This window comes from Psittacula echo (genome assembly GCF_963264785.1).
Source record: "Psittacula echo genome assembly, chromosome: 8".
Lineage (NCBI taxonomy): Eukaryota > Metazoa > Chordata > Aves > Psittaciformes > Psittacidae > Psittacula > Psittacula echo.
The window spans coordinates 3,977,128-3,993,292 of NC_137744.1; the positions used below are offsets into that span (position 1 = coordinate 3,977,128).

Genomic DNA, 16,165 nt, shown 5'->3' on the forward strand with positions numbered 1-16,165 from the left:
TTGTTCATTAAAGCAGATATTTGGCATTTATTCAACAGATGTACCTTAGCATATAGTTTTAACAACTGCACCAGAAGGATATTATTTTTGAGCAGGAGGCAGATGCACCCAAAATACAGGAGACATTTTTGTTTGGAGCTGGGAAAGAAAAGCAATTGCTGCAGTTTTTGCCATAGCTACATCGCATCACGACAGATACCTGTTTGCTTTAGCTGAAGTGTTTACATTGCAGATGAGCTCAGACCATCCTCTGGAAGTGCTGCCACTTGTCAGTGATGGCTTGTTCCCTCTCTGCACAGGGCAATGAAAACTGGAGACTATCTTTATTTTCCCAAAGTCAGTAAACTGACGAGAACTGTGCAGGTCTCATTTCGGTCTTTGGGTGGAGATGTTTGCACACTTGGATGGCTTGCTGCATGTGACTGCAGCTGAGCTCTCTTACTGCTGTTGTAAAACTTGCCTCTGGCAAGCATGGACAGCCTGGAGCAAAAAGCTGAATGTCCTGTGGCAAGACCTAGTGAAACAAATCCATTGCTCCAGGCTGAGAGCTACTACCAGTCGTCATCCTGCTGAGGAAGACACTGGAGGCAACAGCACAACCCATTCTTGCAAAGCGTGTCCTTGCTGATACAGTGGAAACTTGATTTTTGCTGCCTTTTCTTCTTGGCTATTTTGTTGAGGCTACCATTGGTGCCTGTTCATACTGTCTGTACCCCATCTGCCACCAAGAAGCCATTAGCTGTGTTTTGAGTCCTGCCTAAAAGCACATGAACAAACCCGCACTTGTTAAAATTGAAGCGATGTCACTGGCAGAGTGAATGGGTCTATTTTAAGAGAGATGATGTAAAACTAATCTTTTACACACCCTGGCCATGACTGGTGATAGAAGCTTGTCCCAGCAAACTATTTCTACACAAAAGACTTTAAAAGAAGCTGAATTTTGGGGAACACACCCTGGAACAAGCTGAAAACCCAAGCTGAAACTGCTGATATGACTAGTTTGTGAACCGGACATGCAAGGCTTCCTGAAGCAGTAAGTCTGAAGGATAAAAAAAAAATGACTATTTAGCTAAAACAAACATGAGGAATGGTAGTTCCTCAAACATGATGTTACGTGACATCTTTCTCTCCTTAGTACAGAGATGTGGCTGCTAGTTTTCTCCTCTCAGCCCATTTCTTTCTTACCAGAGGGGCTCCTCATGAACATGTGAAGAAAAAGCCTTTAATGTCTCAGATACTATGGTTAGTTACCTGGTTTATTATAATAAAGTATGTCTCTGCTTCGGATTGAATCTGCTGCTTTCTCCCTTTAGCCCCTCCCCCTGCAGGACCCACCTTCCTTTCACAATACTGGACATGACACACTTCCAAGCATCAGAACTTGGGCAAAGTGACCACTATGACTCTTTGTTTTGCAATTTCTGCTGCCACATCTCAGGCTAATTAGAGGTGGCACAGTAAAGTCCCCATTTCCCCCAAAATGAGCGCAGATGGGACTGCAGACACTCCTAGGGACCAGCTCTGCAGAGCCTGCATCTTACACTTGTGTTTTGACAAAGTATGCCAAAGGCTAGAGAAGTTTGCTGGTGATGAAATGGAAGTTTGAGCCTGTAAGAGGGTGAAGTTCAGTACCAGGCTTTGAGCAAACAGCTAAAATTTAAGTAACTGGAGAACAAAAGTCTTATAGTTCTCTTTTTGAACCATCTGCACTCAGAAAAAGAAGGCAATTTTTACTGCAAGTCTTGAGACATTCTTATTTGGTCCAGCCATGGCTAGCTCACAGATCTGACTAAACAGAAGAGAAAAGAATTCATGACGCCAGCTGCATTGCTGTTCTTTGCTTATACAGAATGCCGCTCTCTCCTGAAAAGCCAAATCCACTGGTCTGGATGGCTGTACCCATCCCAGCACTTACAGAAAGAACAAACTCTTCTCCTCATTCCTCAAGCAGCACATGACACGTCTACCTCTCTCTCACCCTGTTGCTTGCCTTTGGAGCTCTGCTTATTGCTGCCATAAAACTTGCAGCAGCAGGCTCTTTTCTGCTTCCCAGTTGCTCCATATAGCGCTGAAGCCCCATATTCCCCCTTCAGTAAGTTTGTTTCAGGGATGGAGCTCTGGACAGGTGGGCTGCTTTCCAGTAACAGGGACATTCCCTTCCGAACCCCTCCCTACCAAACACGTGCACACACACACATTTTAAATCCCCCTTTTTAAAGAATGAGACCTTTACTGAAGGGCTCCAAGAACTGCAACCTCATCTAGAACTGGAAGATTAGAAAACATTAGTTTCCCGGGGCGTTTCAACACTGCTGTTTTGTCATCACATTAGCACACTATCCAGTCATGATTTGTTGCTCTCTGGAAAACTCTTTTAGTGATAACTGTGTGCCTTGCAGTACTATTGCAACAGTTTTCCTCCCCTGCTCACCTTCCTCCTTAGACAGAGAGACTGTTGGACTTCACTGGCTTTTTACACACTTCATAATGGAAGTCTTTTTTTTTGACATCCAAAACATCTCATTTCACCAGCTCTGAACCTCAAATAGGACTAGCAGTGACTCTTGCACCTTCTGTTTCCTACACTGTGGCCGACAACAGCCTGCAAACATCAACTGACACAACATCCAAACATATCCCAGACTCCAGCAGATTCACAGTAATTCCTCTGCTTTCAAGTAAAGGGACCTAATATGCTCTTGGGCACACACAGACGTTCATGCACATTCACTCTTCCTGCCAAAATAAAGAGAAGTGTAACAAAATCTTCTAACTTTACAGTCCTGAAGTGTAATGGTTTTCATTTGCTTCTCCGTATCTGCAATAAGCTGTATGTACATCTTGACAATTTTTTTCCAAGACATCATCACTAACAAAAGTTTCTGTTTGTTCCCTCTCCATTTTGAAATCAAGGTTTCCCAGCTTTTGTTTTTTAAGCACATTCTTAAAGAGAAATAAAACTGGTACAGGAAATTCAGGAAATTTCCTTCCTTTTATCTTTGGAGAAACCATAAACAAATACTCTATTCATCTTCTCCACAGTGGTCATGATGAGTAAGCTTTGCTCATTTTGCCTCATTCTTCTCTTTCCTTCTGGTTCAAAAAGCTGAGAAAGTATAATGCATTTGCACAGAAGTGTTTTCATGCCACTACTGATCCTTAATTATCTTTCTCAGTAACTTTTCTAGCTCTGTTAAACCCTTTCAAGATGAGACACCTGCACACATACATAAGGTGGAAGCAATCCATGAGTCCATTATCACAGTTCTGTTCTCTATTGTGTTGCAATGCTTTTCCTAATAGCATCTCATATTTTCTTGGACTGCTGGTGAATTTTGAGCTGATGCTTGCAGAGAATTGCACACCTTTCCTGAGTGTGAACAGCAAATCTGGGGGCCCACTGATCCTGTATCCAGGATTATCTCCAATATCCCCCTTGCCCCTCAGGTTGCTCATTTTGTTTTACATCTGTCTGCATGGCTTTTAATCTGACATGGTATTGCCCAATTATTATAAAAAGGTTCTCCCATGAATCTGTTGTATCCATGTTATAGATTTACTTAGGACAGTAGAAATTATGAACAACAAAGCTTTTCAGCTCCCTACTTGCCCTTTCCTTCCTAAGCCAGGAGGAAAGTATTTCATGAGCATCTTTTGAGGAGTGCTTGCTGGCATTTTAAAGATAAGCTGGTCACACAAAAATGTTCATATCAAAATACTTTAGGCGTGTGTAGACAGTCTTACCAAAAAATTAGGAAAAGCATCTATTTCCTTTTAAATATTACACATGCATTAAAAAAGAGAACAGAGAAAGTGGACTCAGGAAGAATGTACCTTTTGCAGTTTCAAAGCCACCCAAGCTGTCCAGTGCCAAAACTATAGAAAGTGTGCCTGCACCTTACTGCAGATGATGCAGAAAGGTAAATTGAGCACAGAACAATGCTTTTTGTTCTCCTAGGGTGGTAGAGTTCATGATTTTATCCTGTCCTTAATCTCTTTCAGTGTTTCTATAATGGCTATCTCACATTTAAGACATTCTACCACCCATGCAACACTCAGGCGTGTGGGAGGAGAAATGCCAATTCCCAGGCCAGCCTCATTCTGCACTTCTTAGCCAAAGATGATGAGGATGTTGAGCCCCTCTTGCTGCTGGTTCTACTCCTACCGCATGAAGGCTGTGAATGCAGATCCTTTTGGTATTTTTGCAAAGCACTGAGTTTAGTACAGTGCTCTTGGCCTGGGATCTGCATACCCTGGCTTTTAAAGGGCTTTCTTCTACAGAGGGGGTGGAAGGAAACCAAAAATGGCAAAATCAGAAGATCTATACAGCAGTTTGCAACAGAAGTTCTCAATGAGCTTTGCGTTTTCATTGAAGAGATTTGTTAAGGCTCCACAAGCCATGAAGGAGCAAAAACTGCTTGTCCAACCTATTTTTAGAGAGGTTAAGGTGAATAGGAAGATATATTTTGCCCGAATGAAAGTGCTCTTCAGGACTGCTACATGTAGCAATAAGTTGGTTCTCACGCAGTGTCCCCTACTTCATATTCAGATTCCATGGTGTTTCCAATGCAGTCATATTCATTCTTTTTCATATTTATTTCTTCAGATCTTTTGCCTTGCACGGGCTCCATCACATACTTGTTTTCAGTGGAGATGGGTTCCTCATAGTAACCTGCACTTTCACACCTTGAAGCAGCTGCTGCCCTTGAGTTATGGCTGAAATCAAAATACAGTAGGAATGAAGAGTTGCAACCAGAGTAGTTGAAGCATCTCCCAACCCTCGAGATTGTAGCTGAGGAACTGAATGTAGCCCATATCCACCATGTAGCTTATGATATCCAATATCTCTAAAACAGTGGTAAATCCTCTGAAGAGAAATCCCACCACACCATTTGTTCAGTTGCTCAGGGTTCAACTGTTACTTAAAATGATGGGTAAGCACAGAATCTTGGGTAAACACTGCTGGCATGTTCTCCCATGGCACTCTAATCATTAGCAATTTGATTTTATCTGGATAAGTGGTACTCCTTGAGTGTTTTCACTGGATTATTAGGCTTTTCAGTATAGCTTCCATGGGTTATGAATAGATCAGAATGCTGAAACATGAGTTTAGAAATAGCTATAACTTCCTGTCACAGCTGCAATTAAAAGAGGCGGGTTCAGCCAAGGATATTTCAAGGATAAATCAAAGTATATTCTGTGTATCCGGAGCCTTAGCTTTCTAGAAGGGGAATTCCTGTCCTTTGCATTTGAAAAAGCACTGGAAATTTATCCTTGGCTGTGATCTTTAATAGGCCTTATGGGGCTGAAGAGTTAATAAACAGCTCTTGCTAGTTTTTATGATTCTAATATTGCAAAGGAGAAGATCTTTCTTCTGACATTCTTTGTTGATAGGGAAAGTCTACAGATCATCTGTACAGTGTACTACAGACTAACTTTGCATGTCTTAATCCGTACTGCTTAGGAGACTTTTAATCTTGACAGCTAAGTAGCACCTTTTATTCTTTTTTCCCCTTCTCTGATACAGTCCCCAAAGACTCACCAGTATGTCAGCTAAAGGGTTATACTCACAATTTTACTTCATAGGTCTGAGCTGGAAAAGAATAACCAGAAATGTGTGTCAATAATTTGCATTTATATTCTCAAAAATAAATTCTCCTGTCTTTTCTTGATACAAGAAAGCAACCTCTGAAGACAGAATAAAAATAGGAACCTTAGAGATAGTGCTAGGTGGGAGATGACTCCTATTCCCAGGATTCAGTTCAAGAAAACGGAAACAACCCATATCCCAGCTGTAGCACAACTGGGTCAAAATAACTGAAACCAGGGTTAAAGTTTAGAAACTGAAAGTTAAACTGAAAGTTCCCAGTTCCCACAGTTTCACTATTAGAATTGTTCAGTAAAGAAGAATTTGGGAAGAGGTTATTCAAGATTCCTTAAAAAAGGCAAAAAAAGAGTATTCGATAATAATTATTAATTGGCAGCATGGAGTTGTAGAAAGGCAGTTAAAGACACAAATGGATAAAGAGAAAACTATGGCCATCAGTATTTAAAAAAAACCCAAACCAAAACTCCAGTGTGTTCTCTGTACACTGCTGAGTGCTTCAGCGAGCAAGGGGACTCTCAGCAAGCGGTCAGGAGATTTCTAGCATTAGCACAGAAAAGACAGAATCATTCAGTAAATATATCCTACATTTGAAGACTAGAAAGGAAATGAATTGAATAGGGGAATTAATGATGAGCTCTTTCCCTCCAGGTACTAAGGGAAACACTAAACAGCAGCTGGTGCAAACAGGTATTTTAAAGTAGCAGGACAAGATTAACTTGCTACCAGATACCTTAAAAGATCTGATCGACAAACTCAGTCCAGCAGGTTGGTTTGAGGGTCATGGAATGTCTGTGGGGACCAGAGGGAAGGAACCATCCCAAAGTAGCTGAGGCACAGTAGAGGGCAGCATGGCAGAGAAGGTGAGCACTGCAGGATGGCCCAGGGGAGTAGAGACCGAGACCCCTCTTGGAACCAGCATGGGATGAGTGCGGCAGAGGCTGCTTCATCACCATGCCAGCCCTTCCCACAGCACCCAGTGGTGTGGGAGGACTGGGGTGATGCTGCCTGCTGGGCTCCTCTCCAGCTGGGGCCTGGCAGACCTTCCTCAACTGCAGCAACTGCTTATCTCTGAGGAAAAGGGACTTCTCCACCCCTTTAGAGCTTCCACCACCTATTTTGATCCATGCACAATTTGATCGACTGGCTGTATGATGCAGATGCCAGAGCTGCTACCCAAAGCAGTGAGCGCAGTACCGGTCCCAGCCCAAAAAAAAACATTTATAGGTAAAACCAAGCTTGGCATGCACAATACATTCAAGTTTTCCAGAACATTCTACTCACCGCCTTTGGGCTTCCTCATGCGAATGATAAGAAAGGTGACAAGCAAAACCGCAGCAGCACACACCACCACAATCAGAATGATGAGGAACAGGGACAGGTGAGGCCCTTGGACATCTAGAGCAATACAGCAGAAGACTTTCAAACAGAGAAGCCCTCCTGGGTCATGGTAGCAGAAGCAGTTACATGATGCTGACCATCCCAAGGCCAACAGCAGCCAGCCCTGTCATGAATACATGGGGTTGTATGCATATGCCTGTCCTGGCTTGTCCACATCCTGACAGCGCCTTGCTCTTGTGGCTCTGAATAGGTGTGGATGAGCCAGTCCAACTCACTGTGCATGCATCTCCCAGAGACTGTGGGCATAAAGGCAGCCAGCAGAGGCTCACCGAGACTGTGAGCTGGGCAGAATGAAATAAAGGGTCTCAGCTTTTCGTTCAAGCATACTGTTCAGTTGAGTTTGAGCATGTTTAAACCTGCCATGTCACAGCAAAGTTGAGGACATATAAAAAATATGCTCGAGTTGCACACTGAGGCTTTTCTGCTGTTCCAGTTTTGACACTCAAAGGAAAGATTGAAACGGATTGCTGTTTGGGAGCACAGCAACAGCTCTGCTCCCACTATAAAAGCTTCCTTCCTGCCTTAAAAACTCCAGAGTCTTTGAAAGAGTGAATCATGGATCATGAGCCATGAATCATCTAGGTCCCTTGAGAACAGCTGTTAATACAATTTGCAGCCAAAAAGCAGAACACTAATTTTGACGCTTGAGGTACGGACTATTTGGGTCCCTAATCTCATTCTTAGGTTTGTTTTGCTCTCCACTTACTCTGAGTTGTATAATTCTTTTCTGGATATCCCACACCATTCTCAGAAGTCACTACTGTCACAGGAGGTTCTGCAAAACAAACAGGAGAGAAAGGCTCACAGTGCATTTCTAATCCTAATTTTAGCACCAGAAGATCTGGAATTATAGGATCAAAAGAGGATGTCTTCGTCACATTTACAAGGCAGTGAAAATAGGCAAACTCTAGAAATGAGTGCACTATATACACTGTAATATTAAGAGAGTATATAAGGTACTACATATACTCACTGGATGAATACTATGTATACTATATGTACTATGTATACACAGACTATATATATATATATATATATATATATATACACACACACACGGTATACATAGAATCATAGAATAGTAAGGGTTGGAAAGGACCTCAAGATCAGCCCATGGGCAAAGGTGCCTCACAATAGACCATATCACCCAAGGCTCTGTCCAACATGGCCTCGAACACGGCCAGGGATGGAACATTCACCACTTCTTTTGGCAGTGCCTCACTACCCCATGTATTAGTGGTGGAGTCCAAGAGATTACTGAGATGCTCCTGGTCACCATCTCCATTTGGGTTTTTTTCCTGCAAGAATAGTCAGCAACTGTCAGCATCTTCCCTTAGCTTCTGGTCACTGCTGTGTAACTGGTAGGGCACTATAAATTCAAATGAAACATAAACCCAAAACATAAAGCTTCCGCAAGTGGACCTACTCTAGCCCAGGTCTGAATTTCCACACCCCACAAAACCAAACTGGACATCACAAGCTGTCTCTCAAAACAACTGCCCTTAGTAAGGTAGATTGTTCCCAGTGAGGTCTGAAGCAGCTTTTGCATCACTTGGATATGTCACTAGAGATAATAGCTCTGCTTCCCACTGCAGTGGCTTTCATTCTAGACCAGGAAGCAAATAAAGAAGCCCTTTAAAATAAAGGGCAGAACCCAGAACATCCCATATTGATCTAAAAGACAGGAAATTATATTTCTACTATGTATGTGCACTAAGACACATAAAGAGTCTCTTAGGCAGAGACACAGCCTTCCATGCGTCAGAAAAGAGAAGTTCCTCTGAAGAGGAGGGGGGAAATCGAATAAAGAAAATAAACAGGGAGAGAAAGCTGGAGCCAATGATGCGAAGTGCTTCAGAGCACAGAAGTCCAACACTTTTCATATTTTCCTTTTTCAGGGAAGGGAAGTAGGAACGTTGTTCCATTCTGGAAGGAATACAGATGCTTTCCATCCAGCTGTGATTCTGGGGACTCACCTGTCACTGTGAGCTCAACAGCATCGCTCTGCTGCACAGCCCCGGCCCCAGCCCTGTTTTCCGCCTCACAGTAGTACTTCCCAGTGTCGGAGGGCTGCAGGCTGTCCCACACCAGCTCAGCCTGCCTGCTCAGCAGCAGGGCTTTCTGTCCCGGGGTGCCCCTGAACCAGCGGTAGCTGATGGGGGGGGACCCGCTGGCCACACAGGTCAGGCTGGTCCTGGCTCCTGCGGGTACTGTCAGCCCCAGGTCGCCGGCCCTGATGATGGGCTTGGTTGCTGCCACTGGAAGACAAAGCAGATGGGATCCAGGTCATGCTGGCCCTAGTTGTGGTGGGGAAGGTCCCCCTTGCCATGGCAGTTCTTGCTCTGGCTTTGGGTGCTTTCCGAGGAGGAAGAAGGCATGGATTTAATGTCACCTCTCTGCACAGGTTAAGCTTGACTTAGCTGTGACTGTACCAGCTATATCACCCATTGCACCTCCTACACAAATGATGTTGATGACATCCCCCTTCCTCTATAAATCATCACTGCCCAGGCAAAGGAAGATCAGGGACATAAGATGAAGTTTGGTCAAAGAAAAGCAATGCAATACTCCAGAAAGTTCCCCTTTGGTGCACATCCCTTGGAAGCATTGAGCCGCTGGATGCAGGTAGAGCTAGGGGCAAATTGGTAAGCGAGAAGCCACAAATCCTCCCCTAGCCTCCAAACTGCAGGGTGCCATATCTTGGGCAAAATTCCTGTCTCTGACCTATTTTCTGCTTCTTGCCAGTGTCTAACACTGCTCAGCAAAACGCTCCTGCATCAAAGTGGGCGGTCACTGCCTACCTGGTCGAATTCCTAACGGCCTTCCCAAGCCAAGCTTTCCAGTCTTGCACAGTTTCCTTCTAGGGTTTACCTTTAACAATCTTCAGTTCAGTGGTGATCTCTCTTACTATCAGGCTGTCACTGCTGTTCCTCCAGGTGACCTGGCAAATGTAGGTTCCCTTGTCAGAGACCTCCAGGTTCAGGATGTCGAGAGACACGTTCCCTGGTGCATCCTTCAGGACACTGACCCTGCCCCTGTAGTCAGACAGGAGAACATGGTCGCCAGAGTCATCCCTCCGAAAGATGGTGACAGAACTCTGGTCACGGACCACCATCCACTTGAGTATTTTCTGTACGAAGTCCTTCACAGGCATATAGACACATGGCAAGGTGGTAGAATCCTTCCATACACCCTCAATCTCAGGGTGGCCAGTCAGGTTCAGAAAAGCTGCAGGAAGAATGGAGAAGAAACATTTGAAGAAAAAACCCAATCAATGTGAAAACAGCTCCTGGGTGATGAAGCAATGGGGAGAGCATCAGCAAGTGGAACCCACCAAATCAAAAGGATGGGCAGCCAGTGTACATGATGGGCTAACAAAAAGCAGCATGGCATGAGGAAAGCAGATGGGGGCACGAAGTCATGCCATGCATGCAGTTTGCCTCTCATGCTCTGCCTGGTGCTTACCTGCAAGCAAGCGAACACCTGGAGGCAAGTGAACAGGATCAGAATTAGCAGAAGTCTGGGACCTGAAGGAAGGCGCTTGCCTCAAGCCCCAGCTGCCCAGCTCAAGGTCACAGCTGATGTCTGCACCCACCACCAAACATCACTCTTGGGGCTTTCCTGGGAAGCACCACACGTTAAGAGCAAACCACAGCTTTGATGGCTTTCCCTCCTCCACTGTGCATTTATTCTCCTGAAAGACTCTGCTTTTTCAGACTAAGCTGAATTCAAGCAACTTAAGAAAAGGCTCAAAGAAGTCTAAAACTTGTTAAATTTTCCTATGGGGCCTATTGCCTTTGTTCCAGTACGTTTTTGTCACTCTTGGGTTTGAACCTGTGCTTCCATAGACACTTCTTTACCTTTTTCTCCTGGTTTCAAAACCTCCCGTTTCCTGGGAACAAACTCTTTGTGGTGGGCTGCTCACTGTGTTCTGGGAAATAACCATCACAACGTGTATGGGATCTGCGTACTTTAAGCACATAGGCACCATTTCCAAAGCCATCATGCACTGTTGTGCCCTGCAACCACTGGATTTGAAATAAGTGAACACCAAGCCAGCAGCACACAAAGAGATTGGCCTTTTTTCCATATTTCTGTTCCCCAGACAGAACCACCCCTGCACAAACACACACAGACACAACCCGTACCAGGGAAGGAGCATCCTGAACAGGAGACCTTTCCGTAGACTCACCATTGCAGAAGAGAAGAGGACTCAAAACCACAGCTGCTCTCACCAGCATTTCCATCCCCTCCCAGAGCTGCAGTTTCTCCCTCTCAAGTAGAACAGAGCCACTCTCTCCAAGCTAGAGGGCAAATCAAGAACATTTGAAGCTTCGCTCACTTTGTCATCAAGAACCCAGGACAGCTGTTGATGGGTTTTCCTTCCTCTTTTTCAGAGAAAAAGAAAAAATAAAAAGAGCATCTCAGTGATGACTGGTAGAGGTGTGAGCAGAACAGAAGTCTTAAGGGAGGGTGGATAGAGGAAAGCTGAAGTTACTTCTACCCTATTTCATATTTCCTGCTGAGTATGCTTTCTTCTCCTTCTGTTTTTTAGCTCCATTTTAAAAAAGTTTCATGTTTCTTCTCTTTTTCTCTTTGCATTGATTACTAAATAATAAGCTTTAATGCGCATGTTACCAACACTGTGAGTACATGCGAGAGCACCCTTAAGGAGCTAAACAACCAAGGTCCTTACAACTCATTTTCTTATCAGCTTTTCTGTTAAGGTCAGCACTATGCTTTAAATCAAAATTCATGAAACAACCTAAATCTTTACATTACCGGCGTGAAACACATGATGGCTGTAGGTGCCTTCCAACTGAAACATTCTATTCTGCATCATAATATCCCATTTATTTAGTTATTTAGTATTTAGTAATTTAGTTGCTTGATTGAATTAATTAATAGCATTCAACTAAAAACGTGCACTAGGGTCACCTGCATTTCCCTGTAGACTACTTTGGAAACAGGTAAACAGTTATATGCCTAGATAGGAAAAAAAAAAGGAACTTATCAAAGTAGAAAATCTTGGAGACTATATAATAGTGTCTTCTTAACTGCAATGAAATGTGTTATTATGAGTTAAAAGTAATATTAATTGTAGTTAATCTGCAGTAAGTGACCGAGCACTAGACCTGCACAGAAATATCTGTTCTCTACTGAAACATTATCTTCAAGAGGTTTTACATGCCTTATGCTGTTTTCTGTAGCTCTTATTTTCTTACATTCTAATGACAGAAATCTGCTGCTTCATTGTATTCAGCCAAATCAATATAAGCACTTTGCTATTGTTACATTCAAATTCAACATCCAGTCCTCAAAATGCACGTACCCAGATCAAATAGATGCAGTCAGCAAAATCCTAGACCATGTTCTGAAGTACAATCCTCCTTTAATGATAGTGAGACCACATTTGCACCTGTAGCATCAGAGTACAAGGTAACAGAGCAATCAGTGTTGCATACTTGATTCTGAAGTAGTGGTGGTGTGGGTAAAAAGTATTTCATATGAACTATATATGGCTCAAGGACAGCTCCACCTACATTGTCATTTGTAGGCAGCTTCATTAGGTTGTCCTGTAATTTAACATTAAAATCAGGAGATTTGTGTATGCAGTCCTGGGAGCTCTGATATTATCTTCTTCCTTTTCTTTCAAGGTCTTCCCTTTCATTGTGGTTGCTTGCTTTTACATATATTCTTACCTTGGAGTAATTAATAGTTCATTCTGCAAAGAAGGGGTGCTTAAAAGTATATCTGCACATAGAATTGTGATTTTTTTTTTTTGTGACTATTTGGTATTAACATTGATCTAATGGTGACAATGTTATGCGTATGAATTTCAATTTGGTTCTTATCACATTATAACATTCTGATCTCTGTTTCCTTGAAGCTGGTGATTTTACTACACACAATTTTCATGCCTTTATTTGGTTAAAAATTCTGTATATCCTTGTGGTTGTTGATCAGTCACAGCCTAAAGGATCATCTGCTTAATTAATTTCTTACCATCTACTATATTTGCAGTTATACATGTAATTAAAAGACATCTAACTAGCTTAAGGTCTATATGCTTCTGAAAATATGCTACTTAATAAAGCAGACAAAAAGGTTCTACAGAGATTCAGGTGATTTTGGGACCTGATTTCACATGCTTCTCCCTTGTGCTCTGTATTCCTTCCTGTTCTGTTGACAGGCAGGGTATGCCACAAAACGACCGCACACTGGCAGTATAATATGCATTATAATATGCACAGTTTATTAAACAAGCATACGGAAGTGAATAAGCACACTAAAGCAAACAAGCACACTAACGTGAATGGGGTATATCTCTCTCTATATATATATATATAGTAAATGAGTCCAATGCAGCAAATCAGAGATCTATAAAGTACAGCGGAAAATTAGCAACGCATCAAATCATTAAGAAGAAATACATCACCAAATACCACCAAATCATCATCCAGATCCACACTCCAAGCTGGGAAGCCCCATTGCAGCCAGTGCCAGGAGTCCCAGCTAGTTGGGAAAATTCCTATGCAGTGTGTCCCCCCATAGGTAGGGCCTTGGATTTGGCCACAAAAGGCTCCTGCTTTTATACCCTTTAAAAACCAACTGGGTTTATGCCAGCTCTGTAATTGTTTGCTCGTGGGGCCATGCACCTTCTAACGATTTCACTTTCGTCTGTGTCAAGAGCATTGTCAAGGCACCCCAGTGCGGCCACATATAAAGGTCACAGAACAGCTGCACACCACTGTTTTCCTGCCTCTTTCAGATGGTCACGATGAACATAAATATATGTACTCTACGGAATACACTTCGACCAAAAATCCCTATTCTTGGTTATGCCTCTCAGTCCTGAGAGGGTATCAACTCTCAGCTAGGTTCCCATCCATTACAATTCCTCAGAAATCTTCCATGAGATGCAACTCCGATCTGCAGTCGCTGGGATGGGGAGAAGCAGGAAAAGCTTGTATGGGTCGCAGTGTTCACTTACTTCTTGGTTCATAAAAGGATGAGGAAATAATACGTTAAGTTCAAATTAAAGAAATTGCTTTCTGGGGAACATGGGCAGCTGGACAGGAGGGCAGAAGCCTCAACTGACTCAGACTAAGTCATAAGGGAACCTACCACTAGCAGGGTATGTACAAACCAGGAAGCTAAAACTCAAATTGCTGACAAAAGCAGGATGTGTAGATATTTAGATATTTATTTATATATTTCTATTTACATTTACCTGTTTGGCTGGGGGGGGGCAGTAGCAGGAGGGATCTCTTGTCCTTTATATGATGCAAGTAGACACCTGCACACTAAGATGACCCTTCGTAGTAATAACTTGCTTCTGCTTTGGGAAACTAGGATAACAGGTAACTGCTTTTCAAAACAGCAATCTTGTTTTAGGAGACAGAAAAACATTTTGAGCAGGGACTGGATAAGGCAGCATCATACAGTCCACGAGAGACAGAGCTCATGTTCTGGAAAGCTCTGTGTTAGCAAGCACACAGCAATATGAGATAATTAATGCAAGGCTTTGCTGACATGGTCTGTGTGCTGAGTGCTAGTCTGGGACGATATAAATAATAATTATAAAAGGAGCCTCTGAGGGGCACTTTTCACTTTCTCACACTGTGCTTGCCATGCCTGAGTGTGTTCTGTAAATTCTCAGCACATGGAAGTCAAGGAAAACCAACCTTTCCTTCCCAGCCACAGGGCACTAAAACCAAGAAGAAGAAGCAGAAGCTGTGTGTGTTGACGCCAGAGGAGGACGGAAAGTTGCATTATAGTGAAGCAACTGTGGTCACTGGTAACACCAAGTTGTTACACATCAAGTTGCAGTCCCAACAAGCATGCTGTTGTGCATAGAGGGGGTGGTAATCCTCCGTCATCCACCCACTGTGGATGCAGACAGGCTTGGGTACCTCTTCCTAACAGGGGAGTCTGTCCATATCCCAGTGATACTACCACTGCTGTGCCCGTGCCCTTACCTTGAAGCGGAGCAGCACGTTTTCCTTGAAGCATCCTTTTTCTTGGCAGTGGAAATGATGAATAGAGTTCTTCTAAGAATATCCTACAAAAACTGTAAAGCCCACAGTGCCCGTTAACCTCAGCATGGGCTCTGCATTGTGCACTGTGCCCAGGCCTGAGGTCTGCCTGATGCTAAGATCACCTATGCTGTTCCCTATTTCCTTCTCATGTTATCTCCAGTAAATGTTTTAATCCATATCTGATGGAGCTGAGGGCCTTTCTCACTGGAGTCCCTTAAGCTCATTTGCACTGGTGCACTACATCCAGTGTACCTGGCAGAGCCCCAGAGAGAAATGGCTCTTCAGGAAAGGGTAGCGAGGCAAGGATGGGGTGGGTGCCTGACTATGGAGGATGCTTGGGCAGTCCTTGGGCTGAGCAACCACAGCGTGAGCTGGCAAATGGAGAAAGAGTAATCTGTGTGTCCCATCCCAGCTGAAATACCAACCTGTCGCCAAAGGGAAAAGGGAAAGCACAGGGCTGTAAAAAAAAAATCCGAGCAGAATTTACATTGTACTTGGTTGTTACTAACATGATTTCCAAAGAGTACTGGGAAGCTCTGACCAGGCAGAGAGTTACTAAAGACAGAGATACAGTAAGAGCTGCTCTGGCTACACTCACAAGAAGAACAGATGCCCTGCTGTGCTGGCAGTGGGGTACAGCAGGTACAACACTAGGATCCTGCAACATGGGATGCCAAGTTTTGATCAAGCAACAGGGACCCTGCACAACCCCTCACACTCTGTGTGAGGTTACACCCCCTTGGTTGAAACTTACTGGCAAAAAATCAGCGAGCCATGGCTCAGCATTTGAATTGTTGGCTTCAGTGTCTTTTTTTTAACATATGTGTAAGTAATAGAATGAATCTAGAAATCAGAATAGAAGTAATGTTAAAGGAAGAAGCCATAGTATTAGAAGATGCTCAGATCTGTCTGATAACCACCCTTAACAGCTGTAATATAGTGAATCTAAGTTAACCCTGTACGATACATGATCTTAAGATGCTAATACCTTTTTTTAAGGGAAGGGATGATGGTGTCTATGCCTAAACATACCAACTGCTGATTTAAGCAAAAATGTAAACTTTGTTTATTATAGAAAAGATAGAGGGAGATGGGGAACTGGAAGCGTGCAGAGGTA

General features: G+C 43.3%; 1 protein-coding gene across 1 annotated transcript; it reads right to left on the reverse strand.

The window, feature by feature from the left end:
* LOC308224754 (V-set and immunoglobulin domain-containing protein 4-like) lies at window positions 1-11,408 on the reverse strand. The gene is made up of 7 exons (XM_080624938.1): window positions 11,199-11,408; window positions 9,878-10,234; window positions 8,983-9,264; window positions 7,713-7,781; window positions 6,890-7,003; window positions 5,572-5,593; window positions 1-4,716 (listed from the first exon to the last, which is right to left on the reverse strand). The coding sequence occupies exons 1-7, from the start codon at window positions 11,251-11,253 to the stop codon at window positions 4,521-4,523; spliced, it is 1,095 nt and encodes a 364-aa protein (XP_080481064.1). The 5' UTR covers window positions 11,254-11,408; the 3' UTR covers window positions 1-4,520.
* Window positions 11,409-16,165: the final 4,757 nt, after the last annotated feature.